We start from the raw sequence: 27,699 nt of genomic DNA, 5'->3' as shown, positions 1-27,699 counted from the left end.
CCTGACGAGGCGTCCAAGCACTTTTTCGGCGGGTAGCACGCTTCTCTGGGACCCATAGAGGATTTGTGTTGAATTGGTAAAGGGAAGCATGCTAGTACATTTTAAGTGGTGGATAGGTTAGTCAGTTATTTGGATTTGGAATGATAGCAGAAGGACAGAGGAGGACAAAGGTTTGTATTTATGTATCGCTCGCTTGTTGACGCATGCTATTCAGGAAGCCTATAAAGGGTTAGTGGTGAATTAATATGGTGAAATATGAGGTAATTTCAGTGGTGGATATTAGTCAATTACTTGGAGTGAGAAGGATAGCGGAGGGATAAAAGGGGAAGAAAGATTTGCAATCATATAACAATTGTTACCCCTGATGGGTGTTGTATTGCTTTTCTGGCGAGTAGCACGCCACTCAGTTCTCTAGTGATTATCCAGCACTAAATGGCTAAATAGAATTACGGAAACAGGGGGTTTATTATTGAAGGATTGAATGGACTTGGGTTGCTAGTAACGGATATTGAAAGACGCCCTCCCAATAAACAAAAAAAAAAAACCTTAACAGCGCTATCTCAATACTTTTTTTTTTTTACGGTAACTTAATAACGCTCTTTTGCCAATTCTAAGACCTGTAAATTGTAGGTATTAATCAATTTAATGGTACTCAATGTAGCAACTTCGTAAGTAAGGAGGGCTCAGTTGCCCTTGCCAGGATTCAAACTTCTGAGCTGCAGGTTCCTGCAGATTTCATTGGCTGCTATTTTACTCACTAAGTCATTGTACACAGATGCGTAACTTCAAGGGCGGTGTTTGGGATGTTACACCCCCCCCCAATGTATTTTCTGCTGAATAGTTGAGTACAGGTGCTTTCAGTCGGGTATGGTGCAATGTCTGTCGTATCTCTCCAGAAATGTTGACATGCACACAAACAAAACACAGACACTCTGTATTTGAAAGTCTTAAAACATGTTGGTTAGTTTACAAAGTATTGTGTTTTCCCTCAGTACCCTGCCAATCTGCATTCCTCTCCCTTTCCACTGCCCCTTCGACCCCTTTCATGCAACCTGCTTGTCGTATAATGTAGTTTACCAAAATATGTCAGAGTGACTGTTGGAAAACCTGAAGCTCACACTCCCCCGTCTTACTGACCAAGCCACACTCATGATTGTACAAGACACACAACCGCAAAAGAGAGCCTAGTGGATTTTCATGGACCAGTCACTCTCATTCCTCACACTTTGTCTGCTCGTGTTCCCGCAGGCTCTTCAGTGGGTTCTTCTGCCCCGAGGTTGGTGGGTAAAATAACAGACCACACCCACCATGAAGGGTTTTCCAGGTCCACCTCAATGGCCCGTGCCAGGTTCCAAGCACAAACGCTGACACTGTGCTGCCTCTTACACTATCTTTGTATACACAGTGGCGGCTCCTCCGACATGGCAGAGGAGCGTCGCCCCACTGCTTTCCAGCAGTGCGAGAAGGGGAAACACAACATGATAATAAATTTCAGTTAATATGTTATTTTTCCTTTGCAGGCGGGAGGGTGTGCGGGGCTGCTCTGCTCATGGAGCAGGGCAGGGGTGAAGTGGTTTGTTCACTCAAATGAGCAGTGACTGTTTGGTCGGCCCTCTTGGGCTGCCCAAAGCAGTCATCTGCACTCCCGTGTTCTCCATACATGCTGCATTACAGCCTGCATGGATAACATGCCATGGAGTGCAGTGTCAAGGCGCTCAGACCAATCACAACACTGCAATTGCAGCGTTGTTATTGCCTTAAGGGAGGGAGGCTGGTTGCCTGCTTTCTGTTCCTGGAAGCGGACTCAGGAGAGCAAGAGCATAGAAGACGCAGGACCCGGCCTCGAAGTACGTTTTTTATTTTTTATTTCGGAACCTCATGCCCCCCGTTCCCCGCGACACACCCCCCGTCCCCTACTCTCCCACCCGTAAGCCATGCCAGCCGCCCGGTGTATACACAGCAGCACTCCTGGCCGCCGTTTAAAAAAAAAAAGTCATGATGTTAACACAAATAATAGATTCATTCACAAAAGGGAAACTTCGCCCAGTTGCCCTTTTGTGAATAAGTGATTGTTTGGGAGAATGCAACTGGGTATATTATCTCTCGCTCTCTCCATGTGAGAACAACACTGTGAATGAAACCTTCCCAACACTTATAGATAGACAAGTGGGGGGTACTTAGGGTCAGCCTTAACCTTCCTAAAGATACTTTGGGGTGATGTTATAAACGTGCGCCACTGGTGCACACTTAGCATTTCCTCAGTGGCTATTTTGCCTGTGCACATTCTTTAGTAATATCAAGTATACACAAAGTGAAATGTACGCATTTAGTACATGAGCAAAAACAAACAGGGCAGCAGTTCACCAGACCACAGAGGCACCCCTCTTGGTCCAGGAGACATCATGCCCCTATGCAAGCAGTGACAGTGCCCCCCCCTTGTACACCATGTTTGTGTACTGATGTGCCCCCTGGCCTCCATATGAAAGGGGCCCGGCCCCTGGAGATCCCCCTGCACCCTATCCCAGTAGGCGCTCTCTGGAGGACTGTGCACATGACTTAAATATGATGATGTATGCACGTCGTAAAGATATCTCCTCATTTGTATGAGGCCACTGCATGGTTACTGACTCTACATACATGTAATAGCAATTACAGAAAGGGTTCCGCAACTCTGCGACCCTATTTGCAATCCCAAAATGCCTTGAGTCCCTTTAACGGTAACAGGTGCTTGTTGTACCCCCATGTACTTTTGTAAATATAGCCTCGATGTGTGTTGAGCCACACACACAGAGCTATTCTTTACAGTTTTTGATGAATTCTTCCATTCACTGTAATTTATGACACCAGCTTACTTATGTTTTACACATCCACTAATTGTAAAGTCCTTATCAGCCATTTTGAAGGGTGACATGATTTTGGGCACCCCTTATAACTGGATTAGACTGTTTTATTGCAGCGTCAATTAATACGTTTTGAATTCCTATTCAATTTGAATGGATGTGAGAGAGAGCAGCAAGAGAAATCATATTACTCTTAGAGTATAAGAGATTTACCAAATGTTCCTTTGGGTGGTCCAAGGCTGTTTGAAGTTTGTCTCTTTTAGGTTTTGGACTAACTCACGAACACCACTCATGAACCTCTTTCATTACTTTTTTTCATAGCTACGATAGCATATGAAAGCATTACCAAATTGTCTGTCACTGTAAGACAGTTGGAAACGATGCAAACATTGAGATGTTGGCAATCCACTAAAAAAAACCTACTTGTGAATTTGAAACATTCACCACAGAAATGTTTTCCCTATCAAGGTACCAAACTCGATGCCATAGCAAAGCCTTTGAATGTTTTCTGTGATGGATGTCTACTGTTAAAATTTCAGGCCTCAAACCCAGTGTTCACAGTAGAAATTGTCTTGCATTTTGAGACATTTGAAACTGAAGTCTGGAAGAATTTGGGGAATTGAGGATGTCTGTTATTGCCACCAGACTGGGCTATCACAAACCCCCTTTTAAAGGGGGATACGGTTCATTTGCAGACATTAGTGGAGAGTTATGGGTAAGAGAAATCAGCATTTTGTTAACCCCCTGTAGCATGCTGTGGTTGACATTCTTTAAGAGGTAGTTGCTTAAATCTTTTTTTTTTAAGTATTTTTTTTTTATAAATATTTTTATTTGCATTTTATCATAGAACAATAAACCAGTCATGTCATCATCGGCCCCCATGCCCCGCCTGCCCCCCCCTTCACCCCCTACCCACACCAACAAAATCAATGCTTCTATTTATATCTCGCACCATTTCACCTGCACCACCTGCATACCATTCTGTCCCTTGTCCCCTGATTTCCCACACCCCCTTGGCAGCTGTGCGCACTTCCTCTCCCCTCCCCCAGTTCACAGTCCCCCATCAAGGCCCTGGTATTTTCTCCACTTATTCCAGACCCTGACGTATTTTTTTGGGCAACCCCTTGCCTTATAGGTCACCCTCTCAGCTGCCATAAACAGGTCTAGGCCCCTCCGCCATTCCTCTCTCCCCGGTGTCGTGGCTGCCCCCCAGTATTTTGCCACATCTCTCTTCGCTACTACTAAGGCCAGGGTCAAGAAGATCAGCAATGGGTGGGTAAGGTCAATATCATTAGTAATACCAAGAAGGACTAGTTTGGGGTCTGCCGGTAGTGAAGCCTCTAGCACCTCCCCCAGTTAACTAAGAATCTCCCCCCAGTACGTCTGGATCCGCGGACACAACCAGAGTGTATGGAAGAAATCCCCCCTCACTACCGCATCTTAGGCAGTTTGTGTCGTCTATCCTCCCAATTTTATACAAACGTTGAAATCCCTATACTATCCCATCCAGCAAATCCCTTCAGTTTATTCAGATCCGGTAGCCACGTGCAGTTCCTACCACTGTGTTGTAGGCTTTTTATCCCATCCGATAGTCCTATTCGCTCTATGCCATAACGCCAACGTGAGCCTGGTGGCAGGCAATAATGTTGCTGTCCCCTTGCCCCCGTCGAGATAATAATGGTAAGAGCGGGTACCCATCGCATAACTCTCTAGCGCATAAGTAGGGTGCATAGCTGGGACATGGAGCCAGTTGTTAATGGTAACAAGATGTTCTGCCCAATAGTAGGCTTCACCGTTAGGAAGTGAGATCCCTCCGCTATATTGATGGCATTGTAGGGTCGACAGTGCTACTCTAGGTTGTTTACCCAGCCATAGATACGAGCGGACTTCCGCGTTTATTACTCGAAACACCCCGCGTGGAAGAGGGTAGTATTCATTCTGGAACGCGTAGAGGAACTTGGGCAGTGTCATCATTTTGAACATAGCCGCGCGACCCAAGAGAGTGAGGGGTAGGAGCCGCCACCTAGTCGCGTCCTCTACAAAGGTGCGCAGTATTCGTCCGACATTTTTTTCATACGAGGCCGATCTGTCTAGGGTAATAAATTCCCCTAGATAGGTGAAGCCCTCCGTAGTAGTTTGTAGCCTGACTGAGAGGTTCGACCACTGATTTAGTCCCCTAGGGTCGTAGAGTACCAACTTATGCCAATTAATCTTGTATCCAGCATGTGCCCCATAGCATTCCAGCTCCGAAAAGAGCACCGGTAATGTCATTTCCGGTCTCGTAATGTAGAGGATGACGTCGTCCGCATATAAGGATATTTTTTCTCACGTTACGTCCCTTGTCCCCAATTGGAAGCCTCTAATATCCGAGTGTTGTCGGATCTTCGCCGCAAGCATCTCGATCGTTTGCGTGAAGAGCAGGGGGGACAGTGGGCAACCCTGCCTGGTTCCCCTTCGCACCGGAAAGTCCCCCGACAGAGCCCCATTCACTTTGACTCTCGCTCTTGGGTCCGTGTACAGTAGGCCTATCCATTGCCGGAACTTGGGGCCAAAGCCCAGTCTCACCAGGACTCCCTCCTGGAATGGCCAGTGGGCCGCGTCGAAGGCTTTCTCCGCGTCCAACGAGCGGAACCAATATGGGTCACGACGCCCATTTACCTCCTGCAGCCAATTGTGGGATGGTCTAAGGTTAAATCTCGTCGCCCGACCTGGCAGAAATCCCGTCTGGTCCAAATGCACAATCACCCTCCTCAGTCTAAGCGCCAGTACCGTCGCCAATAATGTGACCTCTATGTTCAATAAAGAGATAGGACGGTATGAGTTGCAGTCTTCCGGTGGTTTACCTTCCTTGAGAATCGGAATGATTGTGGCCATACAGAGGTCTGGGGGGAGAGCTTCCTCCTGCCTCGCCTTTTCAAATAATCCTAGTATGTGGCCGGACAAAAGGTTTGCGCTTTTTTTTTTTAATCCGCCGGGAACCCATTGGGGTCCCGGAGCATTTCCTGCGCGCAGCCGTGCCAGGGCTTGGTGGATCTCCTCCAGCTTAATGGGAGCCTCTAGGTCTGTGACGTCCGTGTCTGCTAGCACTAGGAGGTCGATGTGCTCCATGTATTTCAGTGCATCCTCCTGGGTGCCCAGATCTCTTGCCTCGTAAAAAGCCCTGTAGTGTGCAGCAAATGCCTCTGTAATCTGGGCGTCCGATCCCGTCAGGTTCCCCTGGGCGTCCCGTACCCGCTCTATCCATCGGGCATCTCTCTCCCTCCTGCTCAACCATGCCAGCAATTTGCCTGATTTGTCGTCCACATCATATAAACGGTGGAGCGTCTCTAGTGCCTGTGCTTTGGCCACCCCCGTTGCCAGGTCCCTGTACTGAGTTTGCACGTCTGTTAGTTGCCGGAGAGTCCTTGCAGCTTTCCCGCTCTGATATTCCCTCTCCAATCTTAATATCTGGGTTTCCAGCGCCTCCATCTCTTGTTGCACCTCACGCTTTGCCTCTGCTAGTCTATTCTGGGCTCTGTCTCTCATAACTGTTTTAAAGGCCTCCCACAGGACTACTTTGGACGACACTGAGCCCTCATTTTCCGCCATACAGACTTTTACATCTGCGCGAATACCTTTCAGTATTTTCTGGTTCTGCAACTCCCACGCTGACAATTGCCATGTCTTCTGCCTCTGGGTCCTTTTCCCCACCCTCACCACGAGCGGGGAGTGACCTGAAATCCCCCTAGCTTTGTACTCTGCCAAGTCATCTCCCGCTATAGTGTTTCTGGCAAGGAAGACATAGTCCAGTCTTGAAAACGCCTTGTGTGCACTAGAGTAGAAGGAATAGGCCCGTTCTACCGGGTGCAGCCACCTCCACACATCCGCCAGCTCTATCGCATGGATCATACCAGACAGAGCGGTCTGGTTCTGCTCCCCGCTCCTGGCACCCATTCTGTCTAGGGTCTGGGTCATTACGTCGGTAAAGTCCCATCCCAGCACTTGTATGGTGTCTGACGTGTGGAGTAGAATCTCCGTGATACCTTTCCATGTCCCTGCCTGCAGCTTGGGTGGTGTATAGGCCGATACTATCGTGTTTTCCTTCCTCTTCCATGTGCCCCTCACCCCCACATATGTTCCCTGCGGGTCCACCCATATCTGGTCTACCTGGAATGGTCGTGTCTTCCTCACCAGTATTGACACCCCCCTCGAGCCCTTGGTGAATCCCGCATGAGCTAAGACTGTGTATTGCCCTCTCGCTAGGAATCCACATTTGCTCCCCATAAGGTGCGTCTCCTGCAGCAGCACGAAATCTGGGCCCAATCGCTTTATGTATGCGTTCGTTCACCAGACCGCGTTTAATTCTACTGCCGAGCCCGTTCAAATTCCATCTCATTATCAAGACACCCTCCAGGTCCAGTCCCTCATCTATGTGTTTACCCGGCATCCCTTCAAGTCCTGTTGTGTGGTGTCCTGGGATCTCACTCGTGGAGTGTCCTGCAGTTTGCCGAGTGCGACCTTCCTGACATGACCTGTTCCATCCCTGTCCCCCCCAACCCCCCTTCAGTCTCAACTTACACAGAACCAAGACTGCCGGCGGAGAGGGTCTGTCGCCCTCCCTCTGATCCCCCTCCCCCTTTAACCTAGAATTGCAGTCTACGTAGCGGTGTGTGCCCCTCCCCCGTCTGATCAACCTGCAATGCCCAAAAACATAACAATGAATAGCAAACGATTAGTAAAGGAGAATGGTTAACTTGCGTGCCCCCTCATCGATGAGCTGTATTCTCAGATGCTAGTCCTGTCCCTTTTTTCTGTTTGTTAAGCAATGTGAGTCTTGTGTCCCACTGCTTTGATCATCTGGCAGTCCAGGTGCTTCCTGCTCCATTTCTCGATTTGCATTCACCAGGGGATGCAAGGAATGGCTCTCCTCGTCCTCCCCTTCCGATGTTCGACCCCCTGCGTCGTCTTCTCCTTCGGAGCGAGCCAAATTCTCCAGGCATCTGAACCTGGACCCCGCCGCAGCACTTCCCGCTGATGACGCCGAATTTCGTCTCCTAAGTCCCGTTGCGCTGGGGCTTGGATATGGTGTTGTCTGCACGCTTCTTCTGGTCCGCGGTTTTTTAGGCTTTTGTGTCTGCGGAGGACTTCGCCGAAGTCCGGCGTCTGCCATCTCCTCAATTATCCTATGGCCTTCGGCCTCCGCCCCCCGGAATATCGGACGTTCCTCCAGCCACTGCCAGGCCTCCTCTGGGTGGTTGAAGAAGTGTGTTCTGCCTTTGAATATCACTTTCAGTTTCGCCGGAAAGAGCAACATGTATGTTATTTGCAGGTCCCTCAGCTTCGCTTTAACTGCATCGTAGGAGCGTCATTGTTTTTGGACCTCCTGGCTGTAGTCCGGGAAAATCATAATGTTCGTATTTTCTAGGCGGATCTCTCCCACCTTCCTGGCCTCTCGGAGTATTAGAACACGGTCCGCAAAGTTAAGGAAGCGGCAATGACCGATCTCGGCCTTGCACCCTCCGGAGGTTTCGACAACAGCGCCCTGTGTCCCCGTTCAATAACAAAACAATTCGAGAACTGTGCTTTCGGAAAGGTTGTCCTCAGCCAGGAATGTAGATAGGTCGCCATGTCCACCCCCTCAATGCCTTCTCTAAAGCCTACGAAACGCAGGTTGTTGCGTCTCGCCCTGTTTTCCACATCGTCCACCTTCCATAGCAAGTGTTGGTGCGACGCCTGTAGTTCTGCCATGTCTTTCCAGAGGGTGGTGAGAGAATCTTCTGCCTCGCTGATCCGTGTCTCCCCCATCGTCACCCTCTCTGTTAGATTACGAAAATCTTGACGTAGTAATAGCAGCACTTCCGAGCCCACCTCGCCAATCTTGACCTCCATGGCCGCCCGTGATTCTTGGATATCCGTCCTAGATGCTTGTATTGCCCCTAGCAGCCGCTCTGTGTCCGAGCCGGTGTCAGAAGTCGCAGGCGCAGTCTCTTTTTGCAGACAGGCCGTGGCGTAGTTATCCAATGTCTCCTGCCTGGAGGATTTGGCGACCGGGTCCTTCTTCCCCATCGCGCACCCTTCAGGGCCCGCACCCTCTCAGACGGCCTCCTTACGCACTCGACCTCACCTTTGGACGTCCGCGAATGGGGGGTCACCCTCTACGACCCACTGTCACGGTGGCCGTCCTTGAATCCTTCTTTTCTCTCCCCCTGATGTCTTCGTCCGTGTGTCTGCCTCCTCTCTCTCAGCGGTGCCCCTCTCTCCGGTTGCCCCAGGCTCTTCTTGATCTGCGCTGGCCTCCTGGCCGCCCGCGTCGCGTGGGGCCTAGTGGGATGGGGCCAGCCTCCCCTGCTGTGCGAGCCAGTCCCTTACCGTCGATGCTGATGGCTGCCTGCAGCCCTGGCACCGGTTGGCAGCTGCCCTCTCTGTTCCCAGCTCCGTCTTGCGCCCCTCCGCTGTGTCCGCCGTCCGGTGTGCCCAGCGCCTATGTTCGTGGTGAGGGCCCGGTCCTGCCCCCTGGGCCCTCCGCAGTCTTCACGCCTGTTTCGGCCTCCCCGGTCCGATGCAGTCAGCGGGGGGCAGCAGGCCCTGTAATCCACTCTCTCTCCCGGCCACAGCCGGGCTCACCGTCTCCGCCCTTGATTGGCGGCGTTACCCCCACCGGACATGGACCCCTGGTACCGTGTAGCCAAGTCTGGGGCAGTGAAGGGGAAGGAAAGGTGTCTCCAGCACTCTCCTCGTCGGCTTCCCTTCCGGTGTGTTAGTTATGGGCCCCGGCTCCTGGGTCGTCCCTCCCCGTCTCTCGGCCTCCTGCACTCCCCGGGATGGTCCTGTCGGCGGTCACTGTTCCTTGACTGGCGCCCTGGTCCGCCTCGTGCAGCGCGTCCTTTCCGCAATGCCCCCGGGTCCTGGGGTGCGCTCCGGTCACGATCGAGACTCGGACGCTCTCTCCCTCATTCTCTTTGGAGGCCCCGCCCCCTCAGGCCATGCCATTGCTCCGCAGGCACCAGTACTGGGACAAGTACCCGTTTCTGGAGCGTCCCTGGTCACCACAACTTCCTGTCACGTCCCGGTTTGCTCCTTAGCGGTTCCTACGCTAATCTCCCTACAGCGCTCGGCCTGGTCAGCATTGGCCCGCCGCCATCTTGGAGCGCTCGTCCCGGTGCACTTTCGCTTCTTCGTCGGATTACTTCGGTTCTAGGTGCGAGCGGGCATTTTCTCGATTCCCGGACGCTCCTGGACCCTGCAGGACCCACATCAGTCGTTTTAGGCTGTCAGGACTGGTATTAACGGCGGATCTTTGAGCAGCTCCTCGTGAGCTACGCCGGAGCACGTCTTATCCGGCCACGCCTCCTTTTAAATGTATTTTTATTGATTTTATGCAACATCAACCATCCAGTGTTTTCCATACAATAATATTATTCAGTATACACTTTGATAAAGGTTTTAGTTTATTTTGTAGACATACCTAATTATATTCAATATCATTATATATTCCATTATTGCATATTCGTCTTTCATGTCCCATCTATCTTGGAGCGTCCTAAAATCACAATTATATGCATTCTCTGCCCATTTTTCTAAACGGGCATCTATGATTCTACTGAACTTCTTATCTATGTTTAAAAGAAAAGCCAGTCCTAATTCTATAAACACCCCCCCCCCTCCTTTGCCACCGGTGTGTTCAGGGTTCACATAAAGGAAATTACAATATGCTGTATCATTCTAGCTCAATGTAGTACTTCAACCTCCAGGTTGCTAATTCCTATCTGACATTCCCCATTTTTATAGCAATGCCCCCCAAGAATGTTAGGAGCCCCCCTATCCTCCATCGGTTTGGGATGCCCTCAGTGGTTTGTTCAGTGTCAAGTCACCATCTGACTCTGCCTCAAGGGTCTGTAGTGACACAACCAAGGTCTCCCATGCCCTCGCAGTCTCCAGCGCTTTATCATTATTAGTCCTCTTAACTTGCCGGAATCTAACTCTGCTCTCACTGGTTGCTCACTTAAGTAGTTCTGTCTTCCATTTGGTAATGCTGGGCCCTTGCCTAGATTTCCAGTGCGTCGTAAGATCCCCCTTGGCCAAGAGCAACCCCAAATCAAAACACGTACTCATGACTTTTGTCCTAGATTTATGCGGAAACCAATGTAATAGGCACGTACCTATGTCCGGCTCTATCTGTCGGTCTGTAATCTCACTCAGCATGCTAACCATCTCTTCCCAGTACGTTCCCAGCTGCGGGCTATTCCAAATCATGTGGTAAAACTCTGCCCCCACTAAACTGCAAAGTGGGCATTGGGCTGTATCCACTGTAAAGTATCTGTTGATCTTATCCGGGGTTAAATATGCCCTATGTAGGATATAAAAGTGAATCAGTTAAAACCTGGCATTGCGCGTGCCCTTCGACGCTCTTTCAACTAGTCGGGCTGTGTTGTCTCTGGAATCTCCTTGCCAAGCTCTGCCTTCCATTTCCGTTTTAATTGGGTCAGGGGTTTCGTCTATAGAGACATGTAATAGCTTTAAAGGTTCCCGCTGCCACCGCCACATACTAGCACACCATTGATGTCTGTAGTTCCAACAACCCCCTCCTCAATAACGCTGAATTGTTGACACTAGGGCTGAATGCAATAAGAAATCTCCCCTGGGGAGGTCATATCTATCCTGCAGCGCCTGGTACGATAGAAGAGTACCATCTTCATAGAGATCTCCCAGTACTTGTATTCCTAGTTCCTCCCATGTAGCCTTGAGCAGTCCAATCCCCCCCATGTGGGAGAGCAGTACACCCACCCAGAGGAATCTATGGGGCGTACTGTCGAGCTATCCCACCTCCGTTATGGCTCCAGTTCTAGCATAGCCGTAGCGTACGTTCTTCATGGGTTAGCGACCAAAGGTGTAATCGCTGCTGAAGTATTATAAAAGACAACACATGCCGTGGTATTCATCGATCCACCGGCCCGTCAGGGCCCCTAAACTCCCTAGTCACTGCTTGCCCAAGCCACTGCAGCTGGGCCGCCAAGTAGTACAGTTCAAAGTCAGGGACTGCCCAACCCCCCCTCAACTCTTGGTTGCATCATTGTGATCAAGGCCACCTGCCATCTGCCGGTCCCCCACAGAAATCCACCCACCGGCAATCTCATTGTCGTTTTGAAAAATGAGCTCGGAATCCACCATCTTCATGAGTGCCACCCGGCCTGCTACTGATAGTGGCAGAGTACTCCAGAATGCCAAACTACCCTTAATTCCTCTCATAGCTCTACCTATATTACCTTCTAACAAATCTTTCTGCGTATGGTAAATTTTAGTTCCAAGGTAAGGCAAGCAGTGTGGTTCCCACTGTATACCCTCCGTCTGGACGAGAATTTCTGAAAATGAGGTGTATACCCCTTGGTTAGACAAGTTCTTTTTTAAGCGGATAAAGAGAACTATTGGGGCGACATTGTATGTTATCCTGATGAAGGTGGTTACATATATACATCCACCGAAACGCGTCGATGCCAAAGGAGAAACACATTGCATATAAACCAGGGATAATTCTGACCTAGTGGCTGAATTAATTTTCTGTTCTGTCTCCTTTTTACAAATCGGAATTTATGTGATTTATTGTGTAATATTTTCCTTCTTTTAATGTCTGTTTCCCAATTTTTATTGAATTTTAGCTGTGTATGAATAAAAAGTGCAGAATTATAATTTTAATTGTTTTGTATATCTATTGCATTGCTTTCACAGTTTTCTATAATGTTGTCTATGTACTTGCTTTAGTAGATGTTTACGTTACGTTTCATGTGTATGTGAGGATTGTTATCTCAAGTGTAAGGTACCCAAAGGGAATCTTTTTTTGACTAAAGTACATAACATCGCGTCAAGCCTCACATGCAATTTGTGTAGTGCAGAAAAATAAGAATAATCCCGATCCTTCAGGTGGTGTGCACGCCACGTGTCCATCAACCCCCAGTCAGTTTGCGACTCCCGCCTAGCCTTGGACAATCTATGTATAGAGGCTTCAGGCATCCGAGGATGGGACCTATCCATCTCAATGTCCGCTACAGAGTTAAAGTCCCCTCCCATCAAAACCGAGCGAGTTAAGTACGGTGCCAACTTCCCCGACAGATTGCTGAAAAAATAAATCTGGTCCACATTAGGGGCATATATACTACTCAGCGTCACATCCACACCATTAAGATGACCTGTCACCACCGCAAACCTCCCATCCGGATCCACCAGCTGTTGGATCATCTGAAATGGGACTCCCGTCCTGATCCATACCAGGGTCCCCCTCGCAAAAGCTGAATACGTCGTGTAATAGAGTTGTCCCCTCCATCTGAGCTTCAACGCCAACCCCTCAGTCGGATTCATGTGAATTTTTGGGAGAAAGGGTATATGAACCCCCCCTCTGCACCAAGTAAGCATGCACATTATGGTGTTGTCATCGTGCGGAGCTCCTGTACATTCCAGGTAATGCATTTCAAATCAAGTAACGTCCCCATGTTGAAGCCAGAATCCCCCAGTCAGCTGTGTCCCCGTTCAACTACACCGGTGGCCCTAGCTACCCCAAAAAACTACTCAAAAAACCCCAACAAACCCACCACAGAACAGGCGCTACAATTCTAGCACCCATCCAAACTAACACTCTAAGTGTTCTTCTGGTAAGAACCGAGGAACCGCAACCACACGATAATAGGGGAGGCGGCCTAGAGCCGTAGAGGACCTTCCTACCAGTCCCATATCATCGCACGCCTTAGCCCAATGATAAATAAACCTCAACTTCTCTTGAGGTGACATGTTACGAAGGACCCACATATTACAAGCACCCTTCCATCCCTACGACCCATCTAACCGTCATCCAATATCTCCCATATGTGGGCAGTGAATCAACAAAAAACAGTACAAACCCCCCCACCCCCCTCCTCCCCACTCGTGAATTCTTAGGCGATCCGGTGTTCTTAAGCATCTGCGATCTCGTCCAGTGTCCCAGGTGTTACGTGTGGCAAGCGAACACTTCCCGTGTCCGATTCCTCAGACTCTAACTCCAAGGAGCCCATCTCCAATTCTGTTGTCTCCAGTGATGCCGTCCCCTTCTCCTTAGATTTCTCCGTGACCGCCTGCAACACAGCAGTTCGCTCCTGCTTCATTTGGGTCTCCGTGGGTTTGTGGGCAGCCGAGCGTCGTCTACTAATGCGTCGCTATCGGCATGGCAGCCCCTCTGCTGATGTTTTCCTGCCGCGTCCGCTTCACCGGTGCCTGTTCGGTACGATTCAAGCCATGTCCAAGCTTCTTCAGGACTATCGTGAAAATACGTCTTACCGTCCATGACCACTCTGAGACGTGATGGAAACCGCAGCAAATACTGAAGACCCTCGGCTCGGAGCTCCTTTTTGACCGCTGAGAACGAGGCACGGCGGCGCTGCACTTCAAATGTATAATCCGGGAACAATGTCACTTACAATTGTTTACTTTGTAGGGGCCCGATGTTCGAGCTTTGTGCAACAGGTGACCCCTATCCTTATAGTGGAGTAATATAGCCACTACTGGTCTAGACGGCCTGCCAGGAACCAGCGGCCGAGCCGGCACTCTAAGCGCTCTCTCCAAAGTATAAAAGGATGACAGACCCTCAGTGGCAATTTCTGTTCTAGGCCAGTTTTCCAGGTAATCCACCATGTTGTCCCTTTCCACTCCTTCTGGCAACCCTACTACACGGACGTTGTGCCTTCAATTTCTCTCTTCACCATCTTTCGCCCTCCTCTCCAAAGTCCGCAATCGATGGGTGACATCCGTCATTTGAGCCTCTAGTGCCTTGTGGGCAGGTTCCAAATCTCCCAGCGTCGCTTCCGTTTGTTTTACCCTGTCCGCAAATTTAGCAAGATCCACTCGAAGGAGCCCCAGTCCCTGCGCGACATATCTTGGTGGAGAGCATCTCTAGTGTCGGTAATGGCCTTGAGTATCTGATCCACTTGTTGCTGCATCATCCACTCGGGATGCTGGGACAGCACCTCTTGCTTACCCTGCGCGCTTGTTTCTACATCTATATATATATATATATATATATATATATATATATATATATATATATATATATATATATATATATATATATATATATATCTCCTGAAGATCTGATTGGCTACCACCACATCAACCAGGAAGTGAAGGCAGTCATCTTGGGACTCAGGACCCAGGCAGAGACCCAAAAAAAAGGAGGCAGTGTAGGAATGCTCTGAACCCCTATGCCTGATGGTGGCAAAAATGTTTGATTATACATATATATTGCAAATCCAAGCTAAAATGTTAAAATAATTTTTTCAAAAACAAGAGCGGACTCCCGTGCTTGTTTTCTTTATGCCCCCTGGGTGGGCCAGGTGTGGAGGGGGGATTGTTAAAAATAATAGGAGAACGGGGCGCACGTGGCCCTTTTCCCATGCCAATTTCGGTCTCCATCTCCCCGGGCCCGACCCAATACGCGTAGGTGGACAGCATTTCCTCACCACTGGCTGATTTTAGTCCCTGGGGCCCAGCCTTGATATAAAGTGGGAGTTGCATGTGGCCCCCCTCGTGGCCTGATTTGGGCACTTGGAGGCCATCCTCCAGGGGTCCGGCTGTCTTACTAATGGGGAGGGGGGCCCATGGCCCCCATATCTAGCGGATTTCGGCCGCAGAGGCCACATCCCCGGGGCCCAGCCTTAATATAAAGTGGGAGCAGGGCACACCACCCCCTCCCCATGCAGATTTTGGCCCCCGGGCCCTGATCCCCAGATGCCAGGCCTTCATATAAAGTGAAACATGGGGGCATATTGCCCCCATCTCCAGGCTTAGTTTGGCCTGGGGACCCCATCGACCGGGGTCCGGCCGTGCATTTAATGGTGCCTGGAGCCATTAATGGCCTTGGGGACCCCATCCCCACTGGGCCGGCTGCTGCTGTCTCAGGGTGCCCACACCCAGGACATAGCGGTTTCCCTGCTCGCACTGGCATGGGACAGAAAACTTGTGTTTGCTCTTGCATGGCGGGATCAAACACTAAGTCTGCTACCAGGTGTGGGACCTTTAAAAATGCTCCCACCAGCTGAGAGCGGACTACAGATGTTTCCCTGCCTGCAGTGATGCGGCAGGGAAACGTTTCTGAATATTGTTCCCGCCCACAGGAGCAGCATTTGCACCTGCAGGTGTGAGCAGTGCTGGCTCCTGCTAGATGCGATGAGTTGGCTGGGGCCACAGGGGCATTGGAGCTCCACCCACGGTCCCGAAAAAGGAGATGCTGAATGTCCTGGGCAGGCACCATGGCACCCATCCTTTATTGGCCGGATCCCGTGGATTGGGTCCCCGGGTCTCAAATCGGCCTAGGGTGGGAGGCCATGTGCCCCCCCCCCTTTTAATTATTGGCCGAGCCTTGGGTTATGGGGACCCCAGAGCCAAAATCTGCCTGTGGCGGGGTGTGCATGTCCCATCTCCCCATAAATACAGTGGTGGGGCCCAGGGCCAAAACAGCCCGGTGATGGGGGTACAGGCCGCTTCCCCACAAAATGTGCCAGGCCCTAGAGGATGGGGTCCTTGGGGCCAAAATCAGTGCTGAGAGGGTGGCTGCATCCCCCCTTCCCGGGTTGGCTGCTCTACAGCCAACCCCCTGCCACAACGCCCAGAGGCCATGCGCAGCGGCAGCTTGATTTACATTTGGTAATTAAATATTATTTTACGTTAAAAAAAAATCACTGAAAAAAACAAAGGTTATAGGGCCATTATAATTAGGAAATAGAATTGAAAAACGTTGGCAAATCACTATAAACCATATGTAACAGGGACGTTACAGTTAGGCTCGGATTTTTCTCCTACAAAGCCACAGAAATTCAGCAGTTATAGAGTTATTTTTAACCATAACTCGTGCCCTAAGGTAACAATAACTTGCACTCCCCCCACATATTACGTTACTCATGACATCTTCTATGATATCATTGATAATATTACTCCAACATTTGCTGGAAAATAATTGATGCGAAAGCTGTTTCTGGCGGGGGTGCGAGTTATAGTTACCTTAGGGCACGAGTTCTAGTTAGAGGTAACTCTAACTCTATTGAGTTTTCATGGTTTTGTGTGTTTAAAAGCTGAACCTAACTATAATGTCCCTGTAACCTTTAGATTTTTAGTGAATATATATATTACTTTTTATTCACATTTTCCTTCAAAATTAGGCTTGAGTTCCATATAAATGGGCAGACAAATGGCGAGATTATATATAAATTACATATATTGTATTACATTACATAGCTGGTTTATTGTAGGCAGCAAACAATTCCCTAGGTTCTTGCACAGTCTATGCTCTGTATGGATTTTTGAATAAAACTATCTTATCAACTGATAATCAAAGACGGTTGCACATGGGAAGGCAAGGTAAAAATAAAGTGGCTAGAAAAGAGTAAACCACAGTGATTGTGGTAAAATGTGCAAATATATATATATATATATATATATATATATATATTGAAGTACAAATTGCCCTTAAGCAGCGGGAGGGCACTCGACAGCGTTCTCCTCAGTGTAAGCCTCGCTGCAGCTCGCTTCTCTGCGCCCTGTGATAATTAGACAAAGCCGGCGCGTTTCGAGGCATTGCGCCTCTTCTTCTTGGGCAGACTAAACAAACACTGTGATGCTCACCATTCACTTTCCTTTATTTCGTATCGTCACACTTAGTAGTGGGCGTGGCAACAGCAGGCCGATAGTATTCTGGGACTTATAGTTTCAATGGTGAGTGCACATTCACATCCTTTAGTGGGTACAGTGCTTTAAAGTCAATTAGGTCCGTGTATTTTCCTTGGTAGGATGGGTTTCAGAGAAACAGGCTTCCATTTGTGCAAAAAGAGCGCTGTGCCACGTGGTTTGGAAGGGTTCCACTCCACAGCTTTTTCCTTCATTGTCAGAAAACGGTGCTCATCCCCACGGCAGGGGCCGCCGTGAAATTGATTGAAGTACAAATTGCCCTTAAGCAGCGGGAGGGCACTCGACAGCGTTCTCCTCAGTGTAAGCCTCGCTGCAGCTCGCTTCTCTGCGCCCTGTGATAATTAGACAAAGCCGACGCGCTTCGAGGCATTGCGCCTCTTCTTCTTGGGCAGACTAAACAAACACCGTGATGCTCACCATTCACTTTCCTTTATTTCGTATCGTCACACTTAGTAGTGGGCGTGGCAACAGCAGGCCGATAGTATTCTGGGACTTATAGTTTCAATGGTGAGTGCACATTCACATCCTTTAGTGGGTACAGTGCTTTAAAGTCAATTAGGTCCGTGTATTTTCCTTGGTAGGATGGGTTTCAGAGAAACAGGCTTCCATTTGTGCAAAAAGAGCGCTGTGCCACGTGGTTTGGAAGGGTTCCACTCCACAGCTTTTTCCTTCATTGTCAGAAAACGGTGCTCATCCCCACGGCAGGGGCCGCCGTGAAATTGATTGAAGTACAAATTGCCCTTAAGCAGCGGGAGGGCACTCGACAGCGTTCTCCTCAGTGTAAGCCTCGCTGCAGCTCGCTTCTCTGCGCCCTGTGATAATTAGACAAAGCCGACGCGTTTCGAGGCATTGCGCCTCTTCTTCTTGGGCAGACTAAACAAACACCGTGATGCTCACCATTCACTTTCCTTTATTTCGTATCGTCACACTTAGTAGTGGGCGTGGCAACAGCAGGCCGATAGTATTCTGGGACTTAAAGGAAAGTGAATGGTGAGCATCACGGTGTTTGTTTAGTCTGCCCAAGAAGAAGAGGCGCAATGCCTCGAAACGCGTCGGCTTTGTCTAATTATCACAGGGCGCAGAGAAGCAAGCTGCAGCGAGGCTTACACTGAGGAGAACGCTGTCGAGTGCCCTCCCGCTGCTTAAGGGCAATTTGTACTTCAATATATATATATATATATATCTCAAACAGAAACCTCTCTTCTGGAGAGGAAGTTGAGCCGCACACGATTTCATCTTTTCAAAACCATTTATTTCAATGTTGCAGCATTGCCAGGTTCCAATGCATTTCGGTCGACACTTCGACTTTCTTCAGGGAAAGAGACTCTGCATCGTACAGGCTTGTCAGGACACTCTTCAGCTCGGCTCCTTTAAGGTGCTATCGACGTACAGTGGCCACCCCCACGGGCTGACTAGGCTTAAGGGCATGCTGGTTCTTGAAGTGCGCTGAATGCTGTGATGTTGTTACCCACAAGTGGGTGATGCTTGTTCATTAATGCTGCTGTTTTGAATAGACGTTATCCCCTAGCATACCACTTTCAGGTTGCTAAGGGCCAACCAAAGTCCGGTCCTTGGCGTCTGCCACATGCCCTGTATGCTTGCGCAGAGTCAGAGTGTTTGTCCTGATGTCGGGCAGTATCGGCACTCTTTATGGCGGTGCGTGGCTCGAGGTAGGACAGCCTCTGAATTATCAAACAGAAACTACTAAATCCTTCATCCAGACACTTATACATCCACTCATTCTTCAATATGTAAGACATATTTTAACTTTACAGAAACATACAGTCACTGGGTGTTGTCATCAATGATGTCATCAGTGATGTCATCAGTGATGTCATTTGAGATGTCATCAGTGATGTCATCAGTGATGTCACTGACCATGTCATGAATGATGTAATATGTGACATCATTAGCAGTGGATTGCGGGTCCGCGATATATAGTTAGTGCAACTAACTATATATGGAATTTCAATGGTTTTGTGCAAATAAAATAAGGTTTTTTAAATGCTAATCCCTAACTATATATGGTCTATAACCTATGGTTTTTTCAGTGAATTTTCAAGGTTTTGTAAATGCAAATTCCTAACTATATATGGTCTATAACCTATGGTTTTTTCTGTGAATTTCATTGGTTTTTTAAAAGCTAATATCTATAGCTGTAAAATATATTCTTTATTAAGTGACGTATCACGTAGCCCGTGAGACGCCTCATGATGCATCGCATAACCGTGACGTATCGTCTCTGCAGCGCAAACCAAACCCAAAACGTAAGCGCGCCAGAACACGCTTAAAGATATATATATATTTTTTTTAACCTTAATTAGACAAAATCCACACGTGCACATATCACAAACGTTCAAAAAACACAATATGTCGGACTCCCGTTACGCTGCCGGTTAGCTGCCCGGTTAACGTACCAGGAAGCACCTTTACCGCGAAAAATCGCAATTTTTTTTTCTTATGCCCCGCAGGGAACTTTAATAGCCCCCTCATCAATCCTAGGGGTTCAGGAGGGGTCTGCCTTACCCCTTTCATTCATTTACACTTTTTTTTTTTCCACCTCTTGTCTCTCGATCCTACCGAGAGACAAGATGGCGGCCGCTCCGGACTGTTTACAATGTTGACAGCCAATCAGCTTCTTCTCAGACTCCCGTTACACTGCCGGTTAGCTGCCCGGTTCGCGTACCAAGACGCGTCTCTACGGCGAAAAAAAATCGGATTTTTTTTTTTTTGGGCCCCGCTTGGCTTTATAATATCCCCCTCATCAATCCTATGGGGTCAGAAGGGGTCTACCTCGCCCTCTTTCCTTCATTTCCCCCTTTGTTTTGGTCTCCTCTTGTCTCTCGATCCTACCGAGAGACAAGATGGCGGCCGCTCCGGACTGTTTACAATGTTGACAGCCAATCAGCTACTCCTCAAACTCCCGTTACACTTCCGGTTAGCTTCCCGGTTCGCGTACCAAGACGCGTCTCTACGGCGAAAAAATCGGATTTTTTTTTTTTTTTTTTTGGGGCCCCGCGTGGCTCTATAATATCCCCCTCATCAATCCTAGGGGGTCAGAAGGGGTCTACCTTGCCCCCTTTCCTTCATTTCCCCCTTTGTTTTGGCCTCCTCTTGTCTCTCGATCCTACCGAGAGACAAGATGGCGGCCGCTCCGGACTGTTTAGAATGTTGACAGACACCGGAGAGCCAATCAGCTTCGCTTCGCAAAGTTCTGATACGCGAAAAGTACGCGAACCGGAGCGCAGCCCGGAGCGCTGTTACAGATATATATCTTGTTTTAAACGTTAATTTCTCAAAATCCACTGAAGCACATATATTGAGACCTAGCAAAGGCACATCGGGCTAACAGTCCCTACAATTTTGCCAAGTTTCGTGGAAATCCATTCAGCCGTTCGGGCTAAAAGTGAGGCCAACCGCCCTATGGAAATTAACATGGGAAAAACGCGTTTTGGGACCCCCCTTTTTTCTCGGCCCCCCCTTGCCGAACCCCCCTCAAATTTTCAGGGGCTGCTCAGAAACAAAATGTGCCATTTTCCTGAAAATTTCAGCCGATTCCGTCCACAAACGCCAAAGTTATTAGACATAGAATTTTCAGAAATCCCATAGGGAAAAAATCCTAACTATATATACCTACTGGCGACCGCCAGTAGGTAATATATATATATATATATATATATATATATATATATATATATATATATATATATATATATATATATATATATATATATATATATATATATATATATATATATATATATATTTTATATATTTATATATATATATAATATATATTTATAATTCAAAACAGAGTTACCCCTTGAGGAAGAGCCACTTCAGGTAGGTTGAATCGCTTCTTTATTGCACATGAAGGCTGCACACAGGTAATGGGAGATGTCATTATAAAATAAAAAACGCAAATTTGCCAGACGCGTTTCAAGTCAATAAGACCTTTCTTCAATGGCAGCAGTTGGAATGCATCACAAAGCTGGTGCTGTGCCGCTACTTAAATTCGACATTCGCCGCCCCAGTGGGCGTGGCCACTTCACAGGCCTTCTGGTCTTTGTAGTTGCACTGATTATACTCCAGTGAGTCAGTTTTTTGTGAGGCATGCTTAATTCATAGTAAACCACAGTGGGGGGATGCACGCATTCTAATCATCTCACATCTGTCGGTTAACTCGTTTACAAAAACTAACCACACCTATCTCTGTTTGATTACTCATGTACATATTTTAATGGTGTTTCGTGGCAACCTATTCAAAGCAAATAGATACTAATACATTAATGATAAACATATAAGCCCTAATTAGGATGTCGGTCGGTAAGCCTCCAACTGCTTGTCTTAAGCTTACCAACTGATATGCTTGGTTTGACTTCCAATTGCTGTATTACGATTACGGCGGTCGGAATTCAAACCGGCCAGTCAATCCAGCTGGCTTCCGATGGACTCACGGAAATCGAACATAATCCCTTACGGACATTGTTTCTGCCGTCAGGATTATGATGTCAATTTCCGACAGGCTTTCCATATCAGGATTTCCGACATGGAAAGCCTATTGGAAAAGTGACTTTGGGGACCCTAGCAGGGCCCTCTTTCTTCCATGGCCTCCGGTAGGGGGCTGAGAGGGCTACTATAGTGCCCCCTGTAACTCCTTGCACCATGTGGCAGGCACCGTGAGGTGCGTTTTCTCTATGGGAGCTCGTGCTGTGGCCGGTTTCCGACCGCCGCACAAGCTCTCTTGGGGAAATGGGAGTCCCAGGTGCGGTCACATCATAAAGGCAGTTTTGGACCGCCGACCCGAGGTTGGTCAGTTCCGAAACGGCAGGGATGTCGGTCGGCGACCGACATCCTAATTAGGGCCATTGTGGCTTGTATACAATTCAGCATAACAATTAAACTAATATTTGAATGTACAATACATAAATAAATACAAAGATTCATTAATAAGTACAAAAACCAAAAAACTTTGAGTTTATATATAAATTCCTTGTCCCTCCGAAAGTGTTTTTGTTTCAGTCCTTCATCCACCTGGAGATAGCATTAGATGTAGGCCGATAAGGGGTTGAGGGGTTTTGGCCTCTTCAGCACCAGAGAAGGACAAGAAATCTCAAATCAAGAACTAAAAATAGACACCGAAAAACAATTAATATATCTATAGCCATAATGTCTTGTACCTTCATGTTACCATTCTCATCTGAACGTTGAACCTTACATACATCCACTATGCTTGGATTTTACAGGAAATCTCACCAAACACATGAAGTCCAAAGCCCACAGCAAGAAGTGTATAGATTTGGGAGTTTCTGATGATCTGTACGATGACCAGGATGCTGAGGAAGCTGGTAAGAATTGAACAACCATGCATGCCTTTTTACCTTTCTTGTTCTTTGCCACTATGCCCAAATATCGCCTCTACTGGGACAAAATGGCGTTGCTCCTCTGGCTGCGTGTTTTGCACCACTTCATCTGAGGTCAAAGTTGCAAGTTATCTTGGGGACGTACTTTTATAAAAACAGGTAACAATGTTGTACCAATATAGTTTAAATTAATATTGAGACCAACATTGAATTAAAAAATACTACTAGAGACTTAACATTTTTACACCATGGCAGTGCTGTAAAAATGAAGTATTAATGATAACTGCTTAAAAAGTAGGTGGATTTATAAACTACGTTATGATTTCACTTTGAATCCTCTGTTTACAAGTCTCATGAATGAAAAGGCAAGGGATGGGGGTGTAAAAGCTCACTTTGTACCACCTGATTTTTAATATCTATTCGGATTTTTACAGGGCGAGGTGTGACTGAGCGTTCATTATCATCCTGCATTTGCAACATATTGTAGATGTGTGTGATGCCTGGAGCCATGCAGAATGTCCGAACGTTTCCTCTTTCTACTTTGCAGCATGCCAGAAAATCCTTACATACTTCTATGAGCTGTAAAATCACTCAGCGTGGCAAATATTTAGTAATGAGGAAGAGAAATAGGGGAAGTGAAATGGGGTAGTGGCAGAGAGAAATGTTTATGGGAAAAGGGGAGGATAAATGGAGTAGAGGTAAGCAAACTGTCAAGGGACATGGGAAATGGGTGATAAATATAAAGGAATAAGGGCCGAAAGCAAAGATAGGTAATGCAGGTGTGAGAAAAGTGGTTTGAATGAGTGGAAGAAGAGAGAAAGTATGAAAGGAAACAACAAAGAAGAGACTCAGTGAGAAGTGCTCAAAGGAACAAATGAAATGAGAAATTTGATGTAGAAGATGGACAAAAAGAAACGGACGGAAGCCAACATGTATATGGAAGAAGGGGTGGAAGCGAGGGGGGAAAAAGCAAAGAATGGGACAGAATAAAGGGTGCAAAAGGGAGGTTGAGTAAGAAAAGGAAAACTAGAAAAGCTACAGAAGGGAGGAAATTGGATAAATGAGAGAAGGTGTAAAGGAATAGGATGGGAAGGTGAGAGGAAAGGGTCAGGCGAGAAAGGTCAATAAAAAGAGTAAGAAGAGGGGGGGCGTGGCCAAGATGGCGGCGGAGTAGGACGTGCTGTGAGTCCCCTCCGGCACCAGGCCCTGCATAGCTTCAATTAGCAACGGCCCCGGGGTTCCCCTTGGGCTGCGGGCTGCTCCGGAGTGACCCGAGAGACGGTGGCCGCCAGTAGGGAACCTCCCGGGGCGTCGGAGCTGGATTGTGCCGCCTGCAGCCGACGGAGGCCCTAGCGGCTGGTCGGGCCGATACGAGAGCCCGCGGCGGCACCGGGCCTGTGAAGCCAGCGGCTCATCAAAGCAATCGGATGACAAGGCGCCGGTCACTAAGGACTTTATGACAGAGCTCTTCGCCTCCATTAAAGAGGATATCACAGAATGCGTGCGCAGTTGGCGTCCGACTTGAGGGAAGTGCGGAGGGACGTGGATGGCATCGGAGAGCGAGTGGCGACGCTGGAGGATCACGTCCTGAGTGTGGCGAACGATGTGCATCTGCTGCAACAAGACATCATCCGCCTCACCGAACAGAACCTGGATTTGCAAACCCACACCGAGGATTTGGAAAATCGTTCCCGAAGGAACAACATTCGTATTCGGGCGGTGCCATGGGACGGTGAGGCGGGGGACCTGCGTGGCTACGTGCAGGCCCAGTTCTTGCAGGTCTTGGACGAGGAGGATGTGCAGGAAATAAGGATGGACAGAGTGCACAGAGTAGGGCTACCCCGGCGGGGGGGCCTCCACCGGACATCCTCGTGTGTGTTCACGATTTTCAAGTGAAAGAGCGCATACTGCGGAAGGCAAGAGCCATCCCGTCTCTGCAGTTTAGGGACCACCGCCCGCAGCTCTACCAGGAACTGGCTGCCTCAACTCTCCGGAAGAGACGGGAATTTCGCCCTGTGACCTCCTTTCTACGGGAACGTGGAATCTCCTACTCCTGGGGTCATCCCTTTCGTATCATCTTTCGGTGGCAGAACAGGCTGGCGCAGATTCGCTCCCTTCAGGTAGCAAAGGATCTCCTAGGCTTGGATGACGTCGCACCCTCCCAGGAACCTACCGCATCACCGTCGAGGAGGCGCCATCACTCGTCCTCATGGCATAGAGTGGGCTCGTCTCCCAGGCGTCAGCGGCCGGACCGGGCTGCCAGCCTGCAGGAAAGGGGAGATGGGGTGGCGTCGGTGGCCTCGGCAACGTTAGCTGATTCCCAGCAAAGCTCTGGAGCGGCCTGATCTTTTGTTTACTAGGGTCTGGCGCAGGAGGGGCTATGGCCGTATGGTACCGGGGCTTTGGTTGTACTTTTGGAGAAGACGCCTCGGACCGTGGCCGTGGGGGTCACCGTGTTGGTCCCCCTGCCCTGCTTCCAGTCCAGAAAGGACCTGTCGAACTATGGCCTACTGGAACTGTTTGGAGACTGGTTCAGGTTCAGTGACTTGAGTTTTTTCTTCTTCTTCTTCTTGTGGGGTGTGTTGGGGGGTGGGGGGGCGAGAGGGGAGGGCGTCGGGGAGGGTCCATGGTGGTGACAAGGGTGCTAGGTGGTGTGTATGGCTGAGTTGCACGTTGGGAATGCGGAGGATTGGGGCGGAGGGGACGTATTCGAGGTTCAAGATGACCTGTTGTCCGGCTGGTGGAGTTGGGTGGGGGGTGGCGGGTAGATCATCGGCAGCACATATGGCGGGTGAATTTAGGCCTCTGGGTGGGGGAACTCATGGGCTGGCTTTAGCAGGGGTCGGGGTGATACTATGTGATGCCTGTTAGTATAGGGACCTGGAATGTTAAAGGGCTTAACTCGCCGCAGAAACGACAGAAAGTCTGGAAATATGTGACTGATCATCAGCTGGATGTGGTGGGTCTCCAGGAAACTCACCTAGCGCGCAAAGACGAGCTGCGCCTTAGACATAAGGCTTACCCTCTTAATTACAGGTCTTCTGCTACTACGAAACACAGAGGGGTGGCCCTCCTCTTCCGCGCCGCGCTGCACTTCCAACCTGTAGAGGTGCGCAATGACAAGGATGGCCGATGGTTGATGGTGAAAGGGGTTGTTCGGGGACAAATGTGTACCTTTGTGGTGGTTTATCTCCCTAATGTTGGCCAAAATAAGTTCCTACAGGACTTGCTGCAGAAGGTGGGGGATTTCGCTGATGGGCACTTGTTCCTCATGGGGGACTTTAATTTGGTGTGGGATAAGGTTGTGGATAGCTCTAGGACTCACAGGGCTGATACGGGTGTGTTTTCGGATACATCACAACAGCTGATGGGAGAAATGGGGCTGATTGATGGATGGCGATTTTATCGCCCTACTTCCCGAGATTACACATTCTTTTCCCATGTACACCACTCCTACTCCCGATTAGATTATGTTTTCCTCAGTCAGGCCCTTAGGGGAGATGTCCTAGATTCCACCATTCTCCCACTGTCAGTCTCCGACCACAGTTTGCTGGTACTCACCCTTCGCTGGACATCGTCCGGTAACGGACAGCGGAAATGGTACTTCCCAGCCTCGGTGGTCAGGGATGACTCATCGAACAGGGCACTGCGGGAGGCCATTAGGGACTTTTTTGATCTCAACCCCACAGCGGACACGTCGGTAGTTAATACTTGGGACGCCCTTAAGGCGTCCGCCAGGGGTACGTGTATAAGCCTTAATGCCAATCTTAATAGGCTGCGGCGGAAAGACCGGGAGGACTTGGAGGCCGAGTTGGCCAAACTCGAACAGGCGCACAAGCTCAATCCGTCGAGGGCGACTCTACGTCCACTTACGGCGGTTCGAGGGAAACTGAGAGACCACTACAATAACAGGGCTGAACTCGCGGTGTTGAAGCTGGGGCGACAATCTTACTCCTCTGGGAATAAGGTGGGTAGACACCTAGCGCGTCAACTGCGTGACAGGAGGGAACGTGAATATATCGGTGGGATTAAGGAAGACGCGGGCGTGTTACAGCATAGGGACGAAGTGAAGGCGGGCATCTTTGGCCGCTTTTATGCGGACCTTTACGCAGGGGACGGCCTCGATACAGAGGCACAAAGGGAGTACCTGCGGCGCCTACCACTCCCCCAGATATCGAAAGAGTGGAATGAACTGTTGGAGGCCCCGGTCACCAGGGAAGAGGTACTTGAGGTCATAAAAAATCTGAAACTACACAAAGCACCTGGCCCGGATGGCTATACAGCCGTCTTCTACAAGACATACGCCACCGAACTCTGCGACGACTTAGTATCCCTCTTTAATGATATGGCCACCTCTGGCTCCTCGGCCGGAACTTTGGCGGAGGCGGTAATTACGGTCTTGCCAAAGCCGGGGAAGGATCCCACCCAGTGCGCTTCCTTCCGCCCAATAGCGTTACTCAACATAGACGCCAAGCTATATTCAGCGATCCTGGCGCGCAGGTTACAAGATCTGATGCCGGCAATTATTCACCCTGACCAGTCCGGATTCATCAAGGGGCGCCAGACTCATGATAACACACGGAGGGAGGTGCACCTCATTGAAAAGGCGGATAGATTCCGCATCCCGGCGGTCCTGGTTGGGTTGGATGCCGAAAAGGCCTTCGATCGAGTGGATTGGGGCTTCCTGTTTAACACAATGACAGCATATGGCTTTTCGGATAAATTTATTACTATGGTGAGGGCCAATTTTTGGAATCCCAGGTCACGGGTGACAGTGAATGGGCACTTATCGGCGTTCTTTCCACACTCCAGGGGCACCA

General features: G+C 49.0%; 1 protein-coding gene across 1 annotated transcript in view; it reads left to right on the top strand.

The window, feature by feature from the left end:
• HIVEP1 (HIVEP zinc finger 1) overlaps nt 1-27,699 on the top strand; it is a 251,665-nt gene that overhangs the window by 99,618 nt on the left and 124,348 nt on the right. The window contains exon 5 of the mRNA XM_086948991.1: nt 22,763-22,864. Within this exon, the coding sequence (XP_086805117.1) occupies nt 22,763-22,864 (102 nt within the window). The remainder of the gene's footprint in view (nt 1-22,762; nt 22,865-27,699) is intronic.

This window comes from Lissotriton vulgaris, unplaced genomic scaffold, assembly GCF_964263255.1.
Source record: "Lissotriton vulgaris unplaced genomic scaffold, aLisVul1.2 SCAFFOLD_1211, whole genome shotgun sequence".
In the NCBI taxonomy this organism is placed as follows: domain Eukaryota; kingdom Metazoa; phylum Chordata; class Amphibia; order Caudata; family Salamandridae; genus Lissotriton; species Lissotriton vulgaris.
The sequence above is the reverse complement of the archived record's forward strand: the minus strand, read 5'-3'. Positions and strand labels throughout refer to the sequence as shown.